This window comes from Netta rufina (assembly GCF_964035555.1).
Source record: "Netta rufina genome assembly, chromosome: 4".
Taxonomy (NCBI): domain Eukaryota; kingdom Metazoa; phylum Chordata; class Aves; order Anseriformes; family Anatidae; genus Netta; species Netta rufina.
In genome coordinates, this window is record NC_140127.1 from 32,622,158 (window position 1) to 32,647,950 (window position 25,793).

Below are 25,793 nucleotides of genomic sequence, written 5' to 3' on the forward strand. Positions count from 1 at the left end.
GGTGCAGTGCCACTAGTATATTTGGTCTGGTTTGGTACAGCAGTGCTGTGTTTCTATGCAGCTTATTCATTTGCCTGCACAAAGCAGGCTCATGCAGTATATCAACTGGGAACTATTTGTGTACTGGTATTAGAAGTCCTTCACAGAAAGAAGCTTGGGACCACAGTCACCGTTCAAGAATAGTTACTAGTGTAGTTCACTTCGCTCACAAAAGGGTTGGTACTCTTTCTACACATGCATAGGGACAGGCATGAACCTTAGGAAAGCAATAAGGCATGTGTATAATCTAAGTTCTAGTGCGTTTTTCAGTATCTGCACATTATTTTGAGAAGGTGACTTTAGAAATGTTGCAGTGCTCTGCTTTATCCATTTGAGGGCAGCTGTTCACCAATGTTAAGAACTGTTGAAAGAGTGCCTCGGGTTCTGCTTTCTGCATTTCAGTCTTTCTATACTTGGAAATATTTAATTTAGGCCTCTGTAGGTCTTGAATTGTTGCATCACCACATTAAAATGTCATAAGTTCATGTAGTCTTTCAGCAGGATTAGTATCCAAAACAATTGTGGGCTCTAGGAGAAGATTTTGTGAAGTTTGTGAGTAAGCTGCTTTTTGTTGCTGTGATAAATTTTTACAGCTATGCCTTAAAGCCTTCTGCAGTCAAGTATTCTGAACAAGCAAGGGAGTTTCATAACGTTTTATTTCTGGTAAACAGTTCCTAAAAAACCTCTGCTAAAGGTTCATGTTTAATTACTTCAGAAGTTACTGGTGTTTACTGCATGCTTTTGCTTTACAGAGGTGTCCCCTCACTGGACCCTCAGAAAAGAAAGAAAAGTCTTCTGCCTTATTAAGCTTATAGTTAACTGTCAATAGCAATCTCAAACTAATATTTTCAAACACAAGTTTTCAGGCACTTCTATGCATAAAGTGATCTGTTTTCTAACACGACAATGGGTAAACACTTAAAAAGAGCATCATTGGAAATCAGTCCCAAATTGCTCAGAAATAGGATGCTAGAAAAATGTATTAAAAGCAGTGAGGCTCAAATTTCTGTAGTTTCACATTTGTCAAGTTTATACATTCTCTCTGTATAATATTTAAAGAAAAAGCTTTTAAAGATAAAAGCAACAGAGCTATTCTTTAAAATTTACAGTTAGAGCTTAAATGAGAAGTATATGTGTAATGAATACAAAAATAAATTATACATAATATGTGCGATATATTCCTGACACTTCCAAATAGCCAACCCTCTCCATTTTTGTCTTCCTCTTACTGCTTAAATTAGGCTGTGTTGTATTTTCAGGCTAAGAACTCTCACTGATTAAATGTTTATAGTTGTCCAGCATAGCTTGGGGCCCTAGAACATTACTGTAAGACAATTAATACCTACAATCAGTAATGTGTCATGCATTTAAGGCTGAAAAGGAATGATGATGCATGGGAGCAAAAATGGGCTGACAATATCTGGTCTGCATTTTGATGATGCCAAAAAAAGAGGGGGTAAGTGGAGTGGGCAGAGACAAAAACTGAAGCTGTTCCTTTTAGTGTGGTAGAGTGTAAAATTTAGTGTAGTCACTTCGCATATGACAAAAAAGTAATCCTTATTCTGCTTTGGCTTTATCCACTTAGTAAGTAGGCAACTCAAAGTGAACATGATACTTTTTTTTTCAGCTAGAAGTGCGTCCCCGTGGATTTACTTTAGAATATCTGTTTGTGAATGTTTGGAAGTTACTGAGGAAAAACTGACATATGCTGGCACTCTTACCTCAAACCACACAGCAAAGTGAGGTCTGATAATCAGAGCTCTGTCGGGAGAGGTACGAGAATAATCTGTGACAGGAGCCTTGCACCACGAGTGGGGCTGGGAGAATGCCTGGCTCCCCGACTGCATGCAGAACTGTAAACGGACCGAGTCGTGTCCCTGTTCTCCACATTGGTTACGAGCTGATGTAAAAGGAGGAGTAAGACTGTCTGTACACTGGTATGCTACTAGGCTCTGATACCAACTGATAGCGGCGGGTATTAAAATAGAACGATCTGCCACGCTGTCTGATCTTCCTCTCAGCAATTGCGCAATGAGATAGTCTCTTAAAACAATTTTTCAGCAGTTTCTCACAGCACACATGCATGTATTTCTGTATGTGATTAAATGAAATACAGCGTATTCCTTAAACTAGAATCTGAGGGTTGCTTTGTTTGATAAATACTGGGTCTCATCTTGTCACATTACATACCCACTATTTAAATATTAAATTACATCAGTAGAAATACATTTTGGTAAACTTCCCACTTTGCTGGAACAATTGAGACAGTAACTGGTACCTCAGAAATGGAAAACTTTGATTTATTGCTTTATTTTGAAAGATATTTCAATAGAGAACTGTGAGTTGCTTGTTTTTCCTCTGTTCAGTCTTTTAAGGTAGAAATAAAATAGCACGTTTGCTCCCTCTTTGGAGTGTTTTAGTAAGGCTTCCTTGTCTGAGTGAAAATGAAATCCTAAGACACCTTTCCAAAGTCTTCTAGCCAAGTTAAGTCTAATACTTGTATAAAATACCAAGTCCTTCAGAATGAAGCTATGAAGTATGATCTGATAATTCCACTGCTACATGTAAGCTAATGATAAACTGCTTTTTGGTGTTTATAGGATGAAGTGTAAAGAAGGAAACATAGGAGGTCTTTTAGAAGAAAATCTACATCTAAAGCTTACTTTGGAATGGTGTTTGAATGGAATAGTAGTAAAGAAAAATAGAATGCTGGATGGCACAGTGTTTTCATCCACCTATCCCAGCATTTCCACATGCAGCATCTGTAAAGAAATGTAAAGTTCTCTAAGAGGCATTTTCTTATAAGTAAATAGTTGCTGAAATGTATATATACTGAGTGAAACATTTTGGGTTTTTATGTTTTAACAAAAAAAAAAAAAAAAAAAGAAATATTCAACAAGTAAATGTGTAGTTGGGGAGGCCCTTTATTTGCGAGTGAAACATGATGACAGGTTGGCTTTTTTGAAGGGGAAACAAAGAGCTAAGTGGAGATGCTAATACAGGCATATTTTAATGCTGTCTTTTGTCAAGTTACAGTGTTGTGCTTCAAGCATTAAAGCATTACTACACTCCCTCTTTTGCCCTTACATAATTATACAGTTAATTATCTTTGCCGGGTTGTGCATAAAGGGACACGCAAGATTTCTTAATGGTCATTTATTCACTCTGTTTTGGGCTATACTGGCTCAGTTCGTACAAGGGCTTTGATGGCTTTCTGCATCTTTTATCAGTAATTTCATAAGACATTTTCACAGGCTTTTGTCTCTTTCTACTTAGTTTTGCTCAAAAAGGTTTTCAAAATTTGAATACATTTTTAAGAACCGTGTTTAAGTACAGGGGTTGAATAGGGTTGTGGGAACCTAACAGCATTGTAGGGAAGCTAATTTGAACCAAAAAATGATTTAAAATTGAAGTAAACTAATTGCAGGTAATCTGAGTAATAAGACACGGCTGTTTTAGCGTGCTTTGGTGGAATAACAACTTATTCCAGAAAATGGCACTCAGCTGGGGTTGTTGCTGAGAGCAGCCTCTCCCCATCTCCTTCGGGGGACAGCCTTCCTGCAGGAAGGGGGGCGAAGGAAAACTAGCTGGGAAACTCAAGGTGACTCTTCCCACACTCCTCACGGAGGAGGGGCTGTGCCCTTCTCCTTTCCACCAGTTTGATGGAAGGGGCCTGCATGCAAACCTGCCAGAAAAGGGGAGAACGCCTCAATGCCACCGGTGCCTAGAGCCAAAGCCCCCACAGCAGCAGGGAGCACGGGGGTGCAGGCTGGGCTGCCTGTATGTCGGTAAGGAGGGCTAGGAAGAAAACTGTAGTCTTACTTCTAATTTCCAAAAAACAACAACAAAACCCACCACATTTCAAGCCAATATCTTCACTTTGGGGGACTCCAATTTCTTCCTACTTTTTCTTTCATTTCATTTTTAAACTTCCAGTCTTAGCAATACATTGTGATTGCGGAGGTGAGAAACAGCAAAGCCTGGGTAACTTTTTTGAGTCACTAGCTGTCAAGTTTTTATCGAAAGCCTCCAGAAGAAGCCTGCCTGGAAAGCGGTGTGGCTGATCCTGGGGTAACACCGTTAGGGTCTGAAGGCTGGAGTCTCCTTAAATTCTTGCTCTGAAAGGACATCACCAGCTCATGAAATAAACCAATTTAAAATAAAGTAAAAATTCTTCCTTTAAAGCACATGCGTTAACGTCTGTGGCACTGAAAGCTCGTGGCAGTTACATGATTTTCTCCTTGGTTTTTAATCTCTGGATCCCTTTTCAGAGAAGGGTTCTCCTGACATGGCAGGGGAGGTCCACCGGCTGTGTGACTGGCAGGAGCAGTCTGCCTGCCCCTCCGTCGTGCAATTCCTGTCTATACTAGGATAGCTCGCACTTCACTGAGCAGCAGACAGGTCAGGACACTTGGCAGGAGAAGGTTGAGAGACAAAGGCAGAAGGCTGTGGGGAGCTGGATCGCCACTTTGAAACCCGTTTTTGAAGGAAAACATGCAACTTTAGGAGCAAAGTTTTTTTTAGCAATGCTCATGCATTATTAGTAGACTTGACAGAGTAAGAACAGTAAAATGTCCAAACCTGGGAAAACTGCCATAAACCATGGCTTGGTTCCTGTTGATCTTAAAAGTACCAAAGAGCCTCTACCACACCAAACTGTGATGAAGATATTTAGCATCAGCATCATTGCCCAGGGCTTGCCCTTCTGCCGTAGGCGGGTAAGTGTAAAATTCTTTAAAACCTGAATTTTGATCACTTTGCTTGTGGTTTAGTGCTTTGTCATGGTGCATTCGTCCCATGAGGAAATAGTTATCTGTACAGCGTATTGTCTCGGGGTGCCACAGAAGAGCCCTTGGGTCACTTATCTCAATATTTTTTTTCCTGCTTCATTTTAATTAAAATCCACGTGTTGTTTGTCGTAGATATTACTCATTTACAGGGACACGTCAGAGATTGTTTTATAGGTGCAAACCATGTAGATGAAAAAAAAATAAAATATAAAAAGAAGTGCATTCTTAAATCTGTACTTCACTCTTATTTGCTGTTTTAGGTGCTGTAGGATTTTAGTTGCAGGCAATCACTGAGTGCAGTTCTGAATTGCACTGGCACAGTTGGGTACTGAAGTAGAGAATTCAGAGATCTTAAACTCATTTAATATTTAAATGTTTTTAGTAATAATTCTTAAAATACGGTTTTAATACTGTAGTAACTCAGTAGTGGAGATAAAAATTTTTTGCTGTTACAGAAAATAAAAATAGCATGTTACTATGTGGAGGTTGCGATATAGTTTATATATAGACAATCCCAGCCTGACAGACTATCACGGGTCTTATGCTACAGCTTCAGGAACTATATGGATAATGTGGCTCTTAAAACACAAAATATGAGGGGGAGAAAAAAGTATTTTAAGTTTTGTTCTCTCCAGTACCTAATATAAAATTCCTTAAAAAAGCTGCAAATCAACTTATATCATGATTCTGTTACGTGATTTACATATTGCTGAGCTCATGCTCTCTAAAGTCAAATTAATTTTTTGTCTTTATTACTTTTTGGAACTTTTTTCAATAGAACTATAAATAAATTTATTCATCGTAATGAATATTCCCCACACTATGAAGTTTTCTGTTGCTACTGAGTAAATATTAACTCCATTTATTGATGCCAAGTTTTAAAATTCTGGTTCAGCTTTTGCAAATGTGCTGACTTCCCTTGAATGTCTAAATACCCCTTTTTAGTGAATTTACGTAGTTAAATCATAGATGACATTTAAATTTGACAAGATTGCCCTTGAAAGGTTGATTTCTCCTTACTGTGTTGCTTTGAGTATCTGAGAACATTTCTTGTATGTAAAAGATACTACTTGTGTGTTCACTGGATGGCGAATAGGAACATTTCACAAGGTTGAAATTGATAAAGTAATCATCTCTTAATAGGCGTTTTCAAATTTTTGGTGTGCTTTGAGAATGGTTTGCCTGAAACTAAGCATTCGGAATACATTTTGATAGTTCTAGTTCCTTTGTCTTTGATAAAGCATAGAAGCAACATAGAATAAAAATTTTTCCATGAGTTTAGTAGATGTTCCACACAAGTCTTATTTTAAAGAAGTAATGGGAATACTAAAAAGTTATGCTGTCAGCATGGAAATGCTAATCTTGCATATGTATTTTCTGTAGTGAGCAGTGTGGCTACGCGTTAGCTTATTGCAAATATGAAAAGACGATTTAAAAATCAGTTCTCTGAAGAAATTCCATTGTTCTAAAATGATCACGGTCTCTCAGTTGTCCTGTCCTAAATCATGTTTGAGCAGTCAGTTTCATGAGTTGGATGTTTTAGGTTTATAAGAGTCCTAAGAAGTTGTTCAGCATCTACTTTTATCTTTAGGACTAAGCTGGAAATTAATAAATGCTGCAAGCATGTATTTTACCTTCAATTTAAGTTTCACTTGTCTTCTGAAACTACTAGTTCTCAGTCTGATGGCAGCTGGTAGTGGAAAAGATGAGAGGCTCCACCATTACTCTCATGCCTTGCAACGTATTCAAAGCCTGCGTAGAGCTCTCAGCGATCACCATATTGGGTTCCTTCCATGGTAGCATGCGTTGGCTGCATAAAAGGTCTGCGTTTTCATTTCTACATATCCAAAAATAAAACCCACTTTGGTATCAACAGATGGGAGGATCGATACTTTTGTTACACAAATATATCATTTTATTAAACGTTGCTAAAACCAAAAAAGTATTTTCAAGTAAAATTGAAGATTGTGTCAGAACTCCTCTGGTGTGCAACTCTTTTCTTTAATTTATACTCTTCATTTAAGAAGTGGTGGATTGAATTATTCAGTATTGAATGTTCAGACCCCAAGTTGATATACTTTAAAACATTGGCTACGGTTTGCTTCTAAGTTATGAGCAGGCAATGTCTCAATACCAATACTGACTGCTCTCTGGTAAGTGTATGACTGGGCTGTTCAAACACTGACAGGGCTTAAAGATTATCGACCTTCTCCTTGTTTGAACTCATTCCTTCTCCTACTTCATCGTGCATTAAACCGAGCAAAACATCTTTAAAATGTGTACTGTGATCCCTGGAAATAAAACTGCTTCCGTTAGGGGAGCTGACAACCCATAGCTTCTGCATCCTCTGCATTAGTTCTATTGGGCTTCTATCAAGAAGGGTACTATAAATGGTCACAGGACTTAACAGTTTGCCCCTATGCATTTTGTCAGTTTGCTCATGGAGTTAAAACACTTGCCTGCAATACCCCTAATCGGAATCCGGTTAAAAATAGTATTACTTAGCATTCTTTGTGTAGCTCTTGAGAATAGCTTTGTGCATAGCTCTAGAAGCACTGTACTCGCATGATAAACGCGTGCATGCCTTCAAAATGTTGCTGAAAGCATTGATGCTGGATTGTCAAACATAAACACAGCTATGGTCCTCTTTAGCTGTTAACGTATCTTTTGTAGGCACTGAAGTGGACTTTGCTGTATATTGTGAAGGAGCAATGAAGCCCTTTAACTAGTGCACACTTCAGGTATCATATGTCACTTAGCTCGAACTGCAGCTGATCACTGAACATACTTAGGAGACAGTCATGCATGTCACGTATGTTCAAAAGCAAGTGCTCTATTTTCTCTATCATAGTAAATGCTTTCAGTTTGTTATGAATTGGTCTGTAAATTAACTGTATGATTTTTCTCCATAGGCTGTTCTTAAACCACTAATGATGGAAGTATTTCTCCTTTCTAACTGTTCTAATTCTTACCAGTTTCAGAAGCTGTACTTTAAAAACAGATTGCTTCCCTCTTTAATTTCCACGTTTCCTCCTGAAAATTCCAGTACTTGTTACTGTAAAACTTGCTATATAACAATTTCACCGTATTGAATATACATTTTTGAGCAGCAGTAATAAGCCGAAGAATTTGTGAAAATGCCTTTTGCACTTTCAGCATTCCTCTATTTCAAGCAGCTTAAAGTAGAGCTGAATTGTTGCAAAGGAGTTTCAGTGTGCACCCTGCGGTATTCTAAACTGGAAAAGCTGAGGTAATAAATGTATCCATTTCCAATGGCCTTGCTCTCGGAAACAGCAGAGATTCATTTATACCGTGCCATTTCGTGAGAATAGTTTTTCTGTTTCACCCTTAAAATGTATCTGACAAAATTCAGGCAATTCATCAACTCAGTTCATTAGTGAAATGCTTCCCTTTGTAAGATGTACTTGTACATGAGGTGAACAAAGATAAAGCATTTGAAGATTGATTTATTTGCCAGCTTGTAGACAGTTTTATATGTAAAAGCATCGACTGGTTTTATGCATGGCACACTACGGGTCGACTTGTTACTGCAGTAGAGCACTTGGAGTCAGATGCCACTTCATTTTCCTGCCTCTGCTTGATTAGTATGCATGTAGTTGTTTCAAACACTGATGTGCCTTATGTGCAAACATCTTCACTCATTTGGACTTGGTGATTTTTCCCTTCATTTCTGTATTAAAACAACCAAAACCACCCTTTTTGTTGTTAGTCAAATCAAAGTAACTGCTTGTGCCAGCACTTCAGCCACATAGTCCTTTCAGTGTTTCAGGAAAATCTAATCCCGACATTTTCTGCAACAAATTTTATTTCTTGCTGGGGTAAAGCATGTTATTTCATAGATCACAGCAAGAAGTTACTTAATGAACCAAAAACTATCTAGTCTTCTGGGAAATGCTGTGTCCTCCCGTCTTAACTAGGGAAAGTACTTCTCTGCATTTCAGCTGGCTTCGGATCAGGTCCTGAATAAAATGAAAACCAACTAAACTATTTTTCTCTTTAAGCCCAAGTGAACAAAGTGTTCCCTCCCTGTAATTCCTTACCATTTGTTAAGAAGAGACCATCAGAAGAGCATAAAGGAGAAATGAGTATGTGTCTGCTACCGGACAAATAAGAGCATTCCCACGTGCCTGTGCCTTCTACAGGAGACTCCTTGCTTCTGGGCTTTGTGGCAGGTAACCAGCATTGTGGCTGCTGGTGGCAAGAAGTTTTTTTTAAGTGGCTGTCACAAGTTATTCTCTCAAAGCTGGTTTAGCCTTTACTTCACTCTCTGTGTTTGTGTCAGAATTTGTCACTCTGATGGAAGCACGGATCATGGACTGATCAGCTGGTATCTATGAGAAGTTTGTTCTTGTCCCCTAAGCTTGTTTCTTATAAGGGAGGACGTCCGTTGCTCTGTAAGTAAAATATTCCCAGAAAAGCCATCCATACAGAGCTTTTATTTCTCATTCTGTTAAAAGTATAACTTAGATTGTTTTAGTGGAAAGAAAGGAATGCTGAAAAGTTAGAGAAAGGGGCAAACCTAAGTCTTGTTTAACACTGCCTACAGGGAAACTTACTTTAGAATGTTAATAATCTTGAATAATGAACTACTTCCTATTTAAAAAAAAAAATAAAAAAAATCCAGTATCTTCACTCTGAAACTTCTTTTCCTATGCCTTTCATCCCTTTTCACAAGGGGAATTGAAGTACTTCCTGAGTGAGGTGCTAGCCCTGAGGAGAAGCAGTCTGTTGCTTATTTGCTCAATGTGGAGCATTGGCAGGCTGAAGTTGTCTTCTTCCCCCCCGCCACCCCCTTTTTTTTTGTTCTTTCTTCAATTATCTCCTTCGTTGGGCTTGCTAAACAGTTAACTCAGTTCTGTACTTGAGAGGGAACAAAACAGGAATCACAGAAGTGGAAAAACACTAGGCAGGTCCTCGATTCCCTGGCTAACTCAAGGTAGCCGTGGTTAATTTGGGGTGGTTTGGCCAGGCTTAGCTGAGGCTCCCCAGGGACTCCCAGGCTGTGCTTACGGGAGGTGCACTAAGCCACCCCACGGTCCATTTTTTTCCTTTTTTATCTACGGATGCAGTCAGCTGGTAGCCAGTGTTTATGGCTCTGCCAGAACTACGTGCGTGCAGAAGCATGCTCCCGTCTACCTCTGTGGGGTGCTACAGAAGCTCTGGGCTTAAGATAGCCATTTGTAGGAGGGAGCATTTAGTTTGCTGTTCAAACAGCTGTTCCTCCTGTCTCATGGGGGGAAAAAAGTAAATTGCTAGCTAGAATGCGCACATCTAGTCTAACCTGCTGTACTGGGTCAAAAATACCTGGGCAATCTCTGAAAACTTGCCTGTTCTTTTTTTTTTAATCTTCACTGCAACACTCCCAAAGACTGTTTTTTTCAGAATATTCAGTGATCCTCTGTCACCGTACTGTCTCTGAGAAATGCTTTTATATTTAAATTGTACTACTTATTTCTGGCCAAGATAAAAGCAGCAGTAAGAAACTCATTTGTATTTAACATAAAGAAAAAGTGTTTTTTTTTTTTTTTTTTTTTTTGTTTTTTGTTTTTTTTGGTGTGGTTTTGATGTGTTTAAAACTTCTATTTTTCGTGCAGTGAGCAATGTTACTTAGACTGATGTGCAGGTGCCTATGCTAAAAGCGTGTTAGGGAGATGCTGAAGTCAGTCACTTAAATTCAGGAGGTGTCAGAATGAGGCTTGACTGGGCAATTTTATTCTTTTGTGCCCAGTTGTTTAGATGTCTTTAAAAAGCTTTATTGTTATTAAAGCTGAGCTATTGAAACATGCTGGATTGCCTTTGTGAAAGCTCTTTACCTTCTTAAAGTCTGTTTTATGGTCTCAAGCTATGGAGGCTACCACAGCCAGCAGAAGAAAAGAAGGAACAGGAGACAGCAGCGATGCCATAAACTGACCCAGCTGCCTCTTCGTTGATTGATATACCTGAGGGAAAGTTATGAAATGTGTAATTAAATACTTCATTTATTGCTTTGAAACCTAATCACCTTAACCGTGAATCTCCGTTTTCTTTTTATTCACTCCCTTATATTTCTAAGTAAACACTTCTTGTCCTCCTACAGCAAGCAAAGCCCTTGTAATTTCCTGAACATAGCTATTCAGGTATGGGAAAGGGTCATTGTGCAGGACTGACTCCTTATGCAGAAACAGAAAGAAGGCAAATGAATTTTAACCGGCCTTCTTGGTTCTGGTATTTCCCAGCTGTTGAGTGGAAGTCCAACCGAACCGAACGGGAATGACACCCAGGCGAGGCAGAGGCCGGGCTGTAGCATTAGCATCTCCCTCACAGGTCTCTGCTGCCTAGCACACCAATTGGTTATCGCTTCTTACGTGACAGACTGTCACTGTCAGAGAGCGATGGTTTTGCCGCTTATAATAGTTCCACTCATCAGACCGAGGAGCCTACCCCCTTCATAGTTTCATTGCTCAGCTTGTGTTTTTCTTCAAAACTCTGCTTTACACCTTGGTTTGCTCTATCTCAATCATCCTCCTCCCAGTTTTAGACCTAATTCTGCTTTTCCCCCCACAGCTTCTCATTGATATCTGTCCTCTGTTAAAAGCAGGCCCTTTTTTCCTCTTCAATTTTCACTCCATCTGCACTCCTGGTACCCTTATTAGTCTTCGTTTCATGTTAAAATCATTGTGTGTAATTTTGCATAGGGATAATGCTGAAAAGGGGCAAGAGTAGCACCTTTCAAAACTGTATTCAGGGATTTTTTAAGGTTACTCAGTGGCTTGAAAAAGCAGTAAAGCAGCACTGCAGCTGATGTGACTTTTCCCTTTGACTTTTAGTCAAAGAAGTCTGTACTTTTGGTCCTGAAAATATTTTCTGAGTAACTGGTTGGATTACAAGGCTTCTTGGTAAGAGGATTGAGGTGGCTGTAGAACACATGTGGTTTGATCACACTTCGGAAAAACTTCTAGTTACCTGTCAAGTGGATGTGATTTTGGTAGTAGAACATGCAGTCTATGAGGTAGGGTGATAAATCTTAAAAATTCATATGGGAATTGCAAACCATGTACAACGTTTTTAATGTGGATTTGCGGAATGCAAGTGCTGGCTGTGTATGTCGTAAGAAATTTGATTCTGTGCAAGATGATGCACAAAATGTGTTTTTAATGACATTATGACACTGTAACATTTCAAATTAATAGGCAAATCATTGTAAAATTCTTTTGTTTTTCATTTCTTTTGTAGATCATATTCTAGGGTATTCCAAAATCACCAAATCCATAGGCTCTAAACTGATTGATAAAGGGAGGAAAGAAGAAGATTGAGTTAAAACGCATAAGTGTTACTGAAAGTCTAAATACATATTTCTGTGTATTATCTTTCCTTATAAACTGAGTTTAGCAAAGCTTTATTAACCCAACTGATTTTATACTTACTATGAATGGAACAAATACTTGGTAAATGCTTATCTGTTAAAGTTCTTTGTGAGATAAGGAAATGTTTTTTCAGGGAATGGTGTAACAATATGGCAAAGACGGCAAGTGTTTTGTGTTGTAATTTGTAATCCACGCTGCATTTCAGATCATTTATTAGGCTTGTATAAGCTGCATTGCTTTTCATATACAAGATAGAATTTTATTTGAAAGTTGAAAAATAGGAGGCAACTTGTGTGTGGAAGACTCAGGAAGGTAAAAGACTTATTTTAGGAATCCAGTGTGTAAATATATGCAAATTTGAGACCAGATATTTCAACACATGTACCTTTCTGTGGAATTTCTAAGATTACATTTGACTCCAGTCTTAGTAGTCAGCATATATTTCAGCCTATAACGTAGTTAGTATGTAATAAAGGGAACTGATCACAACATGCTGCTCTCATGAGGAAAGATCTCACAAGGCACTGTATGGTTTAGAAGCCCCAATCTCTCTCTCTGCATACACAATAACAGTCTTGAAAAAGATAAGTTTATTTACAGATTTTACTATTGGTATTATTCTTAAAGCTGTATGCAACCTTGCCTCTGCACAGAATGCTTACTGCTTGTAGAGATGAAAGACAGAAGACAAAGTAGAAATAGAGGTGTGCTAGCTGCTAGAAAGAGAAAATTGTTTCTAGGATCACCGGCCAGTAGTATGTAGGTGATACGGTGCCATTCCTTTTCTGAAGGTCCTCTCCCAGTGGAATTTTACTTTCTAGGTGGAAAAAAGAAAGTAGAGCAGATGCTGCAAAGGTATTTTTGGTATGTTTTTAGCCCCATTCTTTCTGCTTACTCTGTGCTTAGGTAGGCTTACTACTATACTTAAATGGTTAAGATTTTCTTGCTCTAAATGAATCTGCACGATACGGTGTTCTGTAAGTACAAATGGCAGTCTCTTCCAAAGCATGTTGCTATTAATAAACCCTAACACAAGATTACTTCTCATGATAACCACAGCAGCTGGCAAGAATGTTTGCAATTTTAACATATTTGCAGCACCACTACATTCCGTCTTGCATTTCTCCTGCGGTTCGTTGTCAGTGAAATTTCAGACAGGATTCCTACCATGAATTTTTTCATGGCCTCAGTGTCTCTCCCCTCTTCTGCCTTGCCACCTTCAAATCCCATAGATACCAAGCTATCAACCAAGTCTGCTGCTGTCTAGTGCCTGTTCTGTCCACGGAGCTTTTCTAAAGCATCTCTCTTTACTGTCCTGCCTTTCTACGCCCACAGTATTCCTCTTCTTTGTCTCTCTGCGTATGCTGCACGCTGTTCTGGTAAAACCCTTCCTGCCCACGCACCTCCTTTAATGAAACGAGGAATTATCTGTAGCTGGCTAGTCTAATATTTCTTAATTAGGCCAGATAAACCATCAGGTTGAAGAAATATAAAAATACGGCTGCTGTAGCAGCCAGTAATTAATTTTAAAGCACAAGCATTTAGGCTTAAATATAATAATTTAAGTATTAAAATACTACATGTAAATCAATTTTCACTCCTTACCCTTGCTTTGTTATCACCAGGCAGATAGTAAACTCTCACAGTTGGTAACAATTTCTTTTCCTTGAATAGCATTCAGAATAGATGCTTGTGAACCTTTCTATTTTTTTTTTTCTTTTTTTTTTTTTTAGGAGGAATGTGTTTTAAAGAATACTAATCTTCTGTTTGTTTCATGTGATTGACATCTGTTTGCCCCTTCCTTGCAGTTTCCACTCCCATTGACACTAGAAATAAGTAAGATTACCTAACAGATGCTGCACATGGCTAAAAAATAATTATACAAATTAGAGAAAGTGGGGCTACATCATCCCTTTAGCCTATGGCAGGGTCTATTGTGTCAGTGCTGTTGCTGGCTGAGATTTATCTAATGGTATAAAATTGCTTCTGGTAGAAATTGTTAGTTTTCTCATCATGTTTAAAATATCATTATGTGTTGAGGTCACTTTGCACTATAAAAATTTGACATTAATCGCAATTAATGCGGGGGCTGAAACTAATTTCCAGATTTATTAAGGACATATGTCCATAGCAGTACTTCTTCGCTTTAGAAAGAAAATGGATTATAGTAATAGCAGCTTTTTTGGTTGGTGCCTAGCTCATATGGAATATGTGGATTAAAATTGCAGAAGTAGATTAGTTTTATGGTTGGTTTGTTGATGTTTTTAAGAAACAGCCTCCCCAGCCCCATGTGTTAGAGAAAGCTTTTTATGATTTTATTGGCAATGTTCCATTTTAAATGTCAGAGAAATTACTGTAAATTTCTTTTAGCTTCTTCTCTGTTCCCATTTTCTTGCTGCATAAAGAGCTGGTCATCGTGGGGGGCAAACTTCAGCGAGCCGTAGCCATTACCTCCCAAAAGCAGAGGAGACAGCTTGAGCAGCCTTTCTCCAAGCTGTGCTAGTGATTGTGGATCTCCTGTTGGTAACTGAAGTCAGCTTTCCAAACGGTCTGAATATCCTGCCACCTTACTGAGTCAAATCTGCTCGGAGCAGTGGATTGATGTAGATCACTTTCTGGACCTGGCGCCTCCTCAGCGTATTGCGTCTGCTCAACCTGTCTCCCTTGGTTTGTTCTGCGCATTCCCATGAGGGGCTGCATCCAGATGTCTTCTCGTTTTAGTGCCCGATATAAAATGAATGCAGCTGTCTTGCAGACGCAGCACTAAGCCCCGCGCCGGTCTTGAGATTTCTGGGAAGGCATCCAAACTTCTGAGAGGGTCAAGAGGAAATAGTTTCCTGTTCTGAAGTGCTGGCCCATTTTAATTTGGGGGCACAAGTGAATGTCTTAGATGTCCAGAAATACTGCATATTTGTCTGTTTATGGCCGTGTTTAGCAGGTCCAGCCTTACTTCTGTTGAGTTAGGTGGAGCTTGCATCAGAAGTGACTCTTCTTCCTGCTTCGTGGTGAAAGTAAATCGTAGAAGATATCTAAGACATCCTCAGGGAACTAATCCATTCCTGCAAACATGACAGCAGGGAGAGGCAGGTGTGGAAATCTGCTTTTTGCCCCCCCTCCACCAGCACACATGCCATGATTTCTGTCTTTACCTCTTCCTGACGCAGAGGGAAACACGCTGTAAAAATTCAAACTGGTCGCTGAAGTGCTGGAGTATTAAAAACCATAACTCGCGCCTCTCCGTTAATTTGAAGTGCCTTTATGACTTTGGGGACCTAATTTATAGAAACAGGTAGCATTGGCAGCTTCTGGCAGTGGACATGTAGAACGGACGAGTTCATAATTGCTGAAAATTTTCAGCATATTCTTTGGGCTTCAGCAGACAATTTACGTCCCCTGAGGTTATTCAGACATAGTTACCCAGTCATAATAGGTACTGCAAGCCTAATAAAACTAATCTTTCAAGAGACATCTGTGTTTGTTTGCTCTTAGCGTTGTCTGTCTTCTGTGTATATATGTTGATATAAAAATTGAGATGTTATTTAATAATTGGCCCTCAGGCATTGTATTTTCTTGGTGATTTTAAGATTTGTAATTCAGATTTGCACTACTTAAGCGTGAACAGTATTACTGAACAAAAAAAAAATCTTTAAATTGAACTGTCTTCTCTGTGAAGAGAGAACTCTAATCTTCATGATATAAACACCAAAATGTGCAGTCTTTTTACATATTTTAACAAGTGACTGTCTATACATAGTGTATGGTATTTTTATTTGTACGCTTATGTATATGGAAGAAGGTAAATATAGTCCTTTTCACAAAGGTTTTATGTTGACACGGGTCAAACCTCACTGGGGTGAAATGTGCGACAACTATTGAGAAATATAGTAAGTAGAGTTCTAAACAGTAGTTTAAAATGTATTTTAAACTCTTTTCCACTGTTTCTCTACACTTAATTTCAGCTTGTTTGTATCTCTGAGCCTTCAGAACCACAAAGCTTGGGCACCTATTTGTGCATTTTCATGCCTTGCTGCGAGGCGGCATACAACACCAACTTTGTTCTTGATCAGTTTTCCTCATGTTCTTCTGATTTGGCATAAATTCGAAGCTTTGATCTCTTTACTAGTTTTAACTTTTCAGAGTTTTAAAAAATATTTTGTGTTTTGATGGTATATGGACATATGGTGAACGAGTATTCTGTGGAGAACTCAGACTAAACAGTTGAGAACCTGAGGTGTTGCCTTTTTTTAGCTTACAAGGAAACTTTGGGGGAGGAGAGAAAGGAGGTGGTGGAGAAAGGGAATTAAATTCAAACATTGGGACTTGGAAGAGACTGTATTGCTTTATAGATGTTCCTAAGTTCTTTTTCTAAAACAAATGTTGAAACTAAGGGGGAAAAATTACTTCTGCAAAATGAAAGCAAAAGAACAAATCAAGTTTTTTTTTTTTTTTTTTCCTATACGTTGCCCCTCCATATTGTAGGTACCTTAGGAGTATACTGTTGAACTACTTTTTTCCTATCTTCAAATTGTCTCAGCATTATCAATAGGCTTTTTTATTTTCTCTCAAAGAACAACAACAAAAAAAGAATCAGTATGCATTCCATGGAGAGGACATACAAATGTATGTTGTCTTTGAAGAATAAGAGTGTCAGATATTGGATGTGGCATTCCAAAGCATGTAATGACACGGATCACAAAGCTGTTGCCCTATTAAAAGCCTAATATATGCAACCATCTTTGTATTTCTAAAAGAATGTCAGTTGCTACTTATAAATATGCTAAAAACCTTTCTGAACTTCTGAATTCCTTTGACAGTGCTTGTGAACTTCATGGTCTATTTTTAAAATACAATATATAATTTTCATTCAGTAGTGTGCAATATTAAAGCTAGTAGGTAATTGCTTCCTTTCTTGCATTCGGAACTGGGGAGTCATAGCATCTTGTTATCTAATACTACTTAATAATAATGCTCAGCATACATACACAGATATAGATGCTGTTTTTTTTTCTTCCGGAGCTGTTCTTCAGTGTGAGTTTAAGATTTCCTTCTAGCTCCTTGCCAATAAGTTGCAGCATTGTTGCTTTGAAAGAGTCTGCCCTTGGTTATTTGTGTCTATTATAGACATCAAAAACTATCAAACACAGAGCTTTATCTGTACCGTGTTAAGTGCAACTTGGCGACTACTTTATAAATGGACAAATTAGTAAATTTAGTAATATTATCCTAGCAGAGCAAACCTGAAGTTTTCTACCTTTTCCTTTTTCTTTCCCATTATATTATTTTTCTCTAGCTTCAAATAAATCAGAGCTTTTCAGTCTATATGAAATCTTAGTTTTCAATAGAAAAAAATATTAAATAGCAGAAACACTGGATACGTCTTCTAGTGTATTATAAATGTGTTTTCTCCTGTCCTTCGCTTCCTGACCCTAAAAATAACAGAAGCATAAACTTCCCCAGCTTACCTTCAGCACACAGTTTCTGTTCTTCCTCTGACAAGAGTGAAGACAAGAGCCAAGGTTTGGTTTTACGTAGTAGTTTTACAAGCAAATCTGGAAACAAAAATAATTGTACCTTATTTCTTTCCTTGTCTTGTTCCTTTCACCTCATGGATGTCTGCTGTCATATTCTCCAATCCTGTAAACAGCTGCTGCTACAAATTTCCTTCTTTTCTTGTTTGACTTGGAAAACCAGAAGTTGTTTGTGTACTGTCAAAATAAATGGAAAATAATAATAATAATAAAAACTAGCATTGAATGCTGTCCATGGTTCAAGCTGCAACAACTTACAGTTGCAGGTCTATGGATTACTAAAGAAAAAATGTTTCAGGAGCTGGACACTTAGAATATTGTGGCTAGTCCCTGTTCTAGAAGGCATCTAGCACAAAGTCAAAGACAACTCCGTGTTTTTCTAATTCCTTTAGGAACAGCACAACCCCCTTGAGACCTTCCTTACCAGTGAGCCTTTAGGAATGCATTTGTTCTTGTCCAAGTGAAATTCAGTTGTTTCTCCAGTGTGGCTATCTCATTAATAAATGGTTTCAAACTCAGGTTTTCAAATCTGAGGATTTCAAAATCCTTAGATTTTGCTGTCCAAAGTACAATTGTATATATTTATTAGATACAATTTTTATATATAAATGGAACCGGAGATAACTGAAATTAGCCTATGTTGCATGATTATATATGTATCCTTAGTTGGAATGAGGAAAGAAATTACGTAGGATATAGGCACTTTTTTTTTTTTTTTTTTAAATGTACTTTTGCTTTTAAAAATTCTCTTGTCTCTTGAGTCCAGATAGTATTAATTGGATCAAGATTTGGGAAAAGACAGCATTTCCATGCAGGCATAATGGAAGGTATAGGCAGGAATTTGAAATACTGATGCGTAGAAGTTTTCTGTAAGGAGAATTTGAGGGCACTACTTCGTAAAACAAAGTTCATTAGGTGTTGAAAAATCACCACTACATTTAAAGTGCAAAATTAGTTTATCTTCATTTAAGAAAGAGAATATTTGAGCTCTGATTAACAGTTGTGTTTATTTTCATAAAAATAGAAAAATCTGTAAAGGTGTTTCTCGCCTAAAACCAAAATTAGAAGTGGACAGGAGCATTAGGTAGGCTAATGTAAATGGAAGTTTTGAGAGATTCAGCACATCTACACGCAGCTTGATCTTTGTGCAGTATTTAGGTGTAATTTGTTCCTTTACAGTGGTTGCTTGGAGGGAAATAGCACTTCTCCTTCTCCAGTGGATGCTTCAGATTCAGAGGACGTTTAGTGACATTACAGGGGTTGGGAGCAGTAGGCACTGCCACACCAATCCCAGGCTTGTGTCATAGATACAGCATTGCTTTGTTGGCTGCAAATGAAATGAGATATGGGAGGTGAGACTGACAAAAGACAGGGCAGAAAAATGAGTGGCTATAGTACCAAGCAGCCAGAGCTATATTGCTGGAAATGGGGCTGTTTCTGTGTAGGTATGTCAGCAAAAAATTTTTTTTTTGTGTGGTCGTAGAAGTTATTTATGTAGTACTCCCTGGTTGGCCATCCCAGCTGACAAGAAATTTATATCATCTTAAAAAGTGGTACCGTAGATTCGGCAGTGAAGTCTCTCAAACAGGGATATATTCTTCAGAGAATACATCACGACTTGTTTGAGAATTCATTATTTCATAAAAAGGCCTGATGCCATGTGTTGGACACTGGACCTATGCACTCATTCCTATTTTAATGTTGTTTGATGCCTTGCTTGCTGAGTCAAAGCTGGATTGGTTGCAGTTACAGAGAGCTTACCTCTAGGTGCCACCAGTATGATAGAAATACAACCCCCTGCTCTTAACCTTTCAATTTTTTTTAAGCCTTTCGATTAACCTGACCCAAGTTCTGAGTAGCAACCTCTTAGAGAAGCAACCTCTGAAGAGGATGTGGTCATTCCTCTGAGTGCAAGCTTCCCTTCCCTTCCAGGAGTTGGGCTCATGGTCCTTGTGGGTCCCTTCCAACTTGGGATAGTCTGTGAAAGCTCCGAATGCTTCTTGTAAGGGAAAGATCCCTAATAGGATGGTGAGTGGCACTTACGTAATAACTCAATAAACCTATATGACTAGCCAGAAGAGAGAATAAAATACGTGATGGTCCATAAATTGTCACTGAAATAACTGTTTTTCAAAGTTTTTTAGAAAGCATCTGGCTTGTCTTTTAAGTCCTTGTTTCTACCAACAAGTAGTCAGAAGAGAAAGCTTGAATTTAGTTTTTCTGTTGTTAGTTGAGAATCCTTTGGATATTGTCTTTATGGTTATGGAAAATGGATTTTTACTATACCTACCATGCTATTATTTATGATCTTTTTTGCTTAGAAACTTCCTTGCAACACTTGGTTAGTAAGGGGATGTACTACCCTGATCTGGGTGAAGAAGCTGTGCAAGAAGTCATTGTAGGCTGGATTGTTAAATACATGGTGTATTGTTACAGACATGGTGCAACATACAGTGTTACAATTACAGGAACATGGTAAAATCTCAATCGATGGCCCCACACAAATACTAAAAACAATGAGAGCTCACACTTACGTGTCCTTTTTATACCATTATTGTGATGAATGCAAATTGCACAGTGGTTTGACATCTCTAAGTGCAAGAATTTCTGAAATACATCACTCTGAGAGCTGTTTCCTACTCTTTTTTGTGACTGTTGATAATCCAAACTTGATTTTTTCCTCTTCCTCCTTGAAAACGTTGTGCTTATATGCAGGTGACTTGAACAGTCTAATAGACATGGCATTAGTCTGTGATGAAAATTAAATTATCACCAGACTCTGCTAAGCTTAGATGGATTGTTGGCCTGACCCAGGGAGACATTTGTGATGTTCCTGCAAACCATAGCATATCTAAAATGTCCCATGGATTTAATAAAGTGCACATAGAAGGAAGAGCTCTGGTGTACCATTTATTTAAACAGCTACCATGTGAGTGTAATGGACAGAATAGATTTAGGGTATTTTATATGCAAAAGAGATTTTCTAAGGCACTTTTTCTACTTAAGGGTATGCTTATCTTAAATACCATATGAACATTTGTAGAGCATGATATGTTTTAAGCATAAATTTTAAAAATTGCAAATTTTGCCATTCTAGTTGTTTTAAAAAATACTTGCTTCTGTGCAATACAGTGGTTTGCTTTATGGCCTCAATGTATAGGCATTTTGTTTTCATAATGGAAAATATAACGGCGGCTCCCAGTGATGTTACATAAGCCCCCTGGCATCCCTTTTATGCTGGTTTATCACTGACGGAGCTAAGAGGCACAGCAAGTCTTTGTCCGGGCTAGGGAGGGATTTCATAATATGGGGGAAATCCCCAAGTTGCTGTAGTAATCTTTTCTGCAGAGACCATTTTTCTAATATTGAAATCTTAATTGAAAAGAGCTAGAAATTAATTTTTGCAATTTATTTCTCTGTTTCATGCATTTCCTGCAGAAAAGTAATCCCTGAATTTGAGGACATGAAAACGTTAGGTAGCTTTTCCAAACAACTTGTATATAAATATATATAATGATTCTATAGCGTATACTGTTATATACTATTAGCATGGATGAAGAAAAATAGGAAAAGACTTGTGTCAGGTCTGGATAGAAATTGTTAACTGTAACATAAAGGTACTACACACAACCAGACAATATTAATTTTTAAAAAGTTTAAGAAATGTGTTTATTGAATACATTGACTTAGCATGCTTTCCTCCTTTTTTTTTTTTTTTTTTTTGAATGCTAACCTTTCTCAAGTGCAAGCAAGGCACAGGGAGTGAAATACAAAACAGCTTATTATGCTTTTGTGTTGCTTACGTGCCTGTAGAATATTCAGAGACGTAATACCTTCTATTATTTTATTGTTATTCTTCAGAAAACCATCACAAAAATATCATCTTATATGTAGTTTAAGAACAGTACGAAGATTGGGTTGGCAGTCCTAGTGATTTCTGAAGATTAGCATTCAGTTTGCAACTGAATAGCTCTGCTGCATCAAGCGGGTAGAAAACTATGGATTTACTCACACCAGCATATAATGCATTTCTTGCTTTTGTTCTTGTATTTGGTTTAAGTTCTGACTTTTGAAAAGTCTGTGAGATTAAATCAGCAAGAAGGTTACCCAAAACTAAGGTAGTAATCAAAATTTTATAGTTTTCACAGAAAACATCTTAATGTCATCCTACCAAGAAGTTCAGAAATGAACTGTGACTCTACATGCGTCTTGACTACAAGATACAAACATGTACTGATTTTTTTTATACAGCTCTCAAAGTGTTGTCTCTATGAGAAGGTTAAGCCAACAAAGCAGCAAACGTAGCAGAAGAAACTATTAGAATACCCTTTGGAAAATATTTAGCCTGACTTGATAAAAGTCTTGCTTAATGCTGTTATACATGGTATGAAGAAGCGTAGAAAGTGGGAATTTGGGACTGTCGTATGTCTAAACTTCTGTGGGAGTATACCCTGGACTAGTACATCCTAAAGTTGGGGGAAATGATCTTTATAGATCAGCTATGCAGTCATGCTCTGAAAAGTCATCCCCATTCAAATAGAATGGGCTTGTCTGGCCGGTGTTTTTGTTGATGTTAATCTGGTGAATTTGACTCGTTGAAATATGGGACATCTTTTTATTTTTTTATCCAATCTGAAGTCTCTGGCTGAAGTGCAACTTATGTTACCCGAAGCAAAAGCCATACACCAATGAGAACAACAAGTTTTAATGTTAAACTGCATGCAAAGTATCAATTGAATTTTAAGTCAGAAGAAACAGGATGCTTGAGGAAAAAATGTATTATTTTAAAAGTTAAGGGAATAAACAAGTGTGAAATAGCTTTTCATAAACAGACATTCATAAATGAATTCCCATGCCAGTAAGTGTTTATGATAATGGAAGTTTTATTGTTCCGTTCTTAACTTAAAACTTTGATAGGATATCCATTTTAGTATGTACTTTTTTCTTTCAGAGAAAAAGTTATATTTAACTGAATTGTTTGTGTTATTGTAATAAACTGTGTAATCAAGGTAGTTTTTTTTGTTTGTTTGTTTGTTTTTAAGAGAATGGATTAAACGTGTATTTCAAAGTCCTTTAAAATATAACACCCACTGTAGTGATACTCCAATTCTCTTCCTTTATCTGTGTTTGTTTATTTATTTATTTTTTTGTGGGGCGGACTGTTAAATACAAAAATAAGAATAAGAACAGAGTTTCACATGGTTACCTTGGTTCACTTTCAGTAAATTCTTTTGCATTTTGCAGCTTGTGGTGGTGTTCCTGTAGTGGACGTGTAGGGGCAGTGTGGTGCTATCTATAAATCTTTCTGTATTTTCATCTCTTCAACTTGTTCTCGAAGATCACAAGCTGAAATATTACTTCATCTGTTGTGTACTTGCTTTCCTTTTAAGGGAAATATGTGAATTCTTTCAAGTTAAAGAAATATCCCAGAAATGTCAATACAGTTAAGATCATTCTTGTTTATAGTGAGTCACTGTTTTCTCCTGAATATTGTTTATATTCATGAATATAGATAATCAGTATTTTTTCAGGACTGTTGGTGTTTAAAGGTTTCCATGCGCTAGAAGCACATGGAGCTTATTTGCAAGTGCTGGCAAACTGTAGTTAAGCTTTAAACAAAAAGGACATTGACAGAACAACTTCGAGTTTTGTTTGGTTTTAGCTTCAGATATTAAAGTACATTTGAGGATACCTCTTTGTTAAAGGCAACTGTTGGATGTGCGTTGTCTGAGGCCCTGCAGAGCTGAACTGCTAGAGGTGTTTGGTGTATTTGCTTAAGCAGAAGAAGTTGGTATCCAAAGCAGGCGCCGGCTCGCACTTGAAACTGCCATCGCACAAGGAAGGGTCATCATTCTGGGATGTATGGTCTGAAACAATGATTATTTCTGATGTCATGGTTTAGTTAACAGAGACAACATTCACTCCAGCCTCTTCTGACTACAGAGTTCCAGTTAGTGTAGTTGCTATTCTGTCCCAGTGATACAACAAGGAAGATTTTGAGGTTAAACTTTTGGGGAGAATGAAGCTTAGCTCTGCCAGTTGCAGTAGCAAGCTTTCTCTTTAATACCGTGACAGAATTTTTTAGGGTTTTTGTAGGCAACTTTGATTATGTTGCTGTGAATACCTAATTTTGTTTCAAAGTAGTAAAACACTGAATCTTAGAATATTTCATATGAGTCATATGGGACATGCAAAAATCTTGCATTTCTCAAGTGAAAGTCCTCCAGAATAAGTGGGGCTTTCCTTCTTTATTGACTCTGTGTTTGCATCCCAGTCTGTAGGTCAGGACCTGAGCCTGGAAAGATTAAAAAATGATATTGAGGAGCTCAGGCTCCTTTGAAGATGATAAGCAAGGTAAACTTGAAGATGATAAGCAAGTTAGTAGCATAGCAAATGCTATCTAGGTACGGCACTTAGATCTGTTGTACCAGGGGCCTTCCTCCTGGCGAGCTGAAAAAACTTGTATATCTGGAAGGAACCAAAGTCGCTTGGGCAGATCATATTTCCATAGAAAAAGTGTTTTACTTTTGCTTTGTACCAAATGCTTTCAGATACGTAATGTGTTAAAGCAAGCTGTTTTTATCCTGGTGCATATTAAACAGTTCAGAGATCAGATTCAGAAATATGAACTAAGTGATATTTATGACAATTTTTAAGTACAGAAAATTACAGGAGTCATTATAATGACTGCTAATATATAGGCTGAAAAGTAACAATTTTTTCAGCTGCTAAGTGTTTTTAAGGTTAACTAATCATGAGTTATTGTTTTTATTCTTCTCTGAGTGTACAAAACTGTGAAATGCTACCTGTTTTGTCATTTGAGAAACTATTTCTTATGTCCTTAAGATGCTTGAAATATGAAAAATATTTTGTAAAGTGTGCTAGAATTCTTCGGGAAAGATCAAAGTACACATTCTTTTACTGAAATTCAATTGATTTGACCTGCATTAAATTTTGAAATTAGGTGGAGACTTCCAGTGAACTTCAATAGTGATTTTTCCTTCGATTTGTTATGGGGTTATGATAGACACGAGCAATAAAAATGTCATTTGGGTATGCCATTGTATAGCTGCATGACAAGCTCTTTGATGCCCTGAGAAAATTGCTTTCTCTTTTTTTGTTTATTCTAAGATCACCAGTTATAAGAAGCCAGTAACACAGCCAATTTTGTATGTGTGCTTAACTCCCAAGGTGTGATGTGTAAAGGTTAAAAGATTATATGTGCTTTTTGGGGAGCATTATGATGCATAATTGCATGATGACCGTAGAGGTAATATCTTTTTTTCTCCCTCAGATGCTAAGTTTCGCTCTTCACCACTTTCGGAAACAACACTGTATTTTTCTTTTAGTCTGTCTTACTAGATGAATATTTGAAAACTACCTCACTAGCCTTACTGCCACAAAAGACAAATGTCAGGAAGCTGAGGGCTTGAAATATTAAGGCTTTTAGAGTCGGAATTAAAATAAATAGATAAAAAAGCCACACATATTAAACTTCTGATGAAGCGCTTGTCTGAGCAGTGTCCATGCCCCATATTTTTCCACGTTGTTTCTTAGAAAGCATTGGCTGCGGTTCTTGAAAAGCCCCCGTAGCACTCACCATTGGGCAATCACAAACAAGAAAAACAAGCGTGTTTTCTTGTCGGCTTTATGCATCAAAACTGCCTACTTCTTCTGGGCCTGCCAAGTAGATGCATGCAATTTCAAGTGCAGAAGTACATGTGCAATTTTTAGACTTGATGCAAACAGCGTGTATCTAATTAGCTGCTCGCATAAACAGCTACTCAGCTGCGTGCCTCGTACGCGCATGGGCTGCTCAGATGAATGCGGCTCCCCACAAATTTTCTTAAAGCAAGTATCCTTTCCTCTCATCCAGCGAAGAGCTTGTCGGCGTCTGGAGGATGGCGTGGATGTTGTCAGCATTTAAAAAAAATCGCTTTTCAAAAATGGTTAGGCTGAGAGGGCTATTATGCGAAAAGTTAATAGATAATATGGTGCTTGTTGGTCACACATGCTGCAAGTACCAGAAACTGCAGGAGGAGAGCGTGTTTCTGTTCCTAAGGGCTTCCCCC

At 37.9% G+C, this 25,793-nt stretch overlaps 1 protein-coding gene across 2 annotated transcripts in view; it reads left to right on the plus strand.

Moving 5' to 3' along the window:
- The window catches only part of FBXW7 (F-box and WD repeat domain containing 7), a 165,293-nt gene that overhangs the window by 82,824 nt on the left and 56,676 nt on the right, over window positions 1–25,793 (plus strand). The window contains exon 1 of one of the 2 annotated variants that reach the window (XM_084286161.1): window positions 4,473–4,757. The exons of the other annotated variant lie outside the window; for it this stretch is intronic. Coding sequence (XP_084142287.1) covers window positions 4,611–4,757 — 147 coding nt within the window. The 5' untranslated portion in view covers window positions 4,473–4,610. Of the gene's footprint in view, window positions 1–4,472; window positions 4,758–25,793 lie in introns of those variants that run through there. 2 annotated transcript variants of the gene reach the window in all.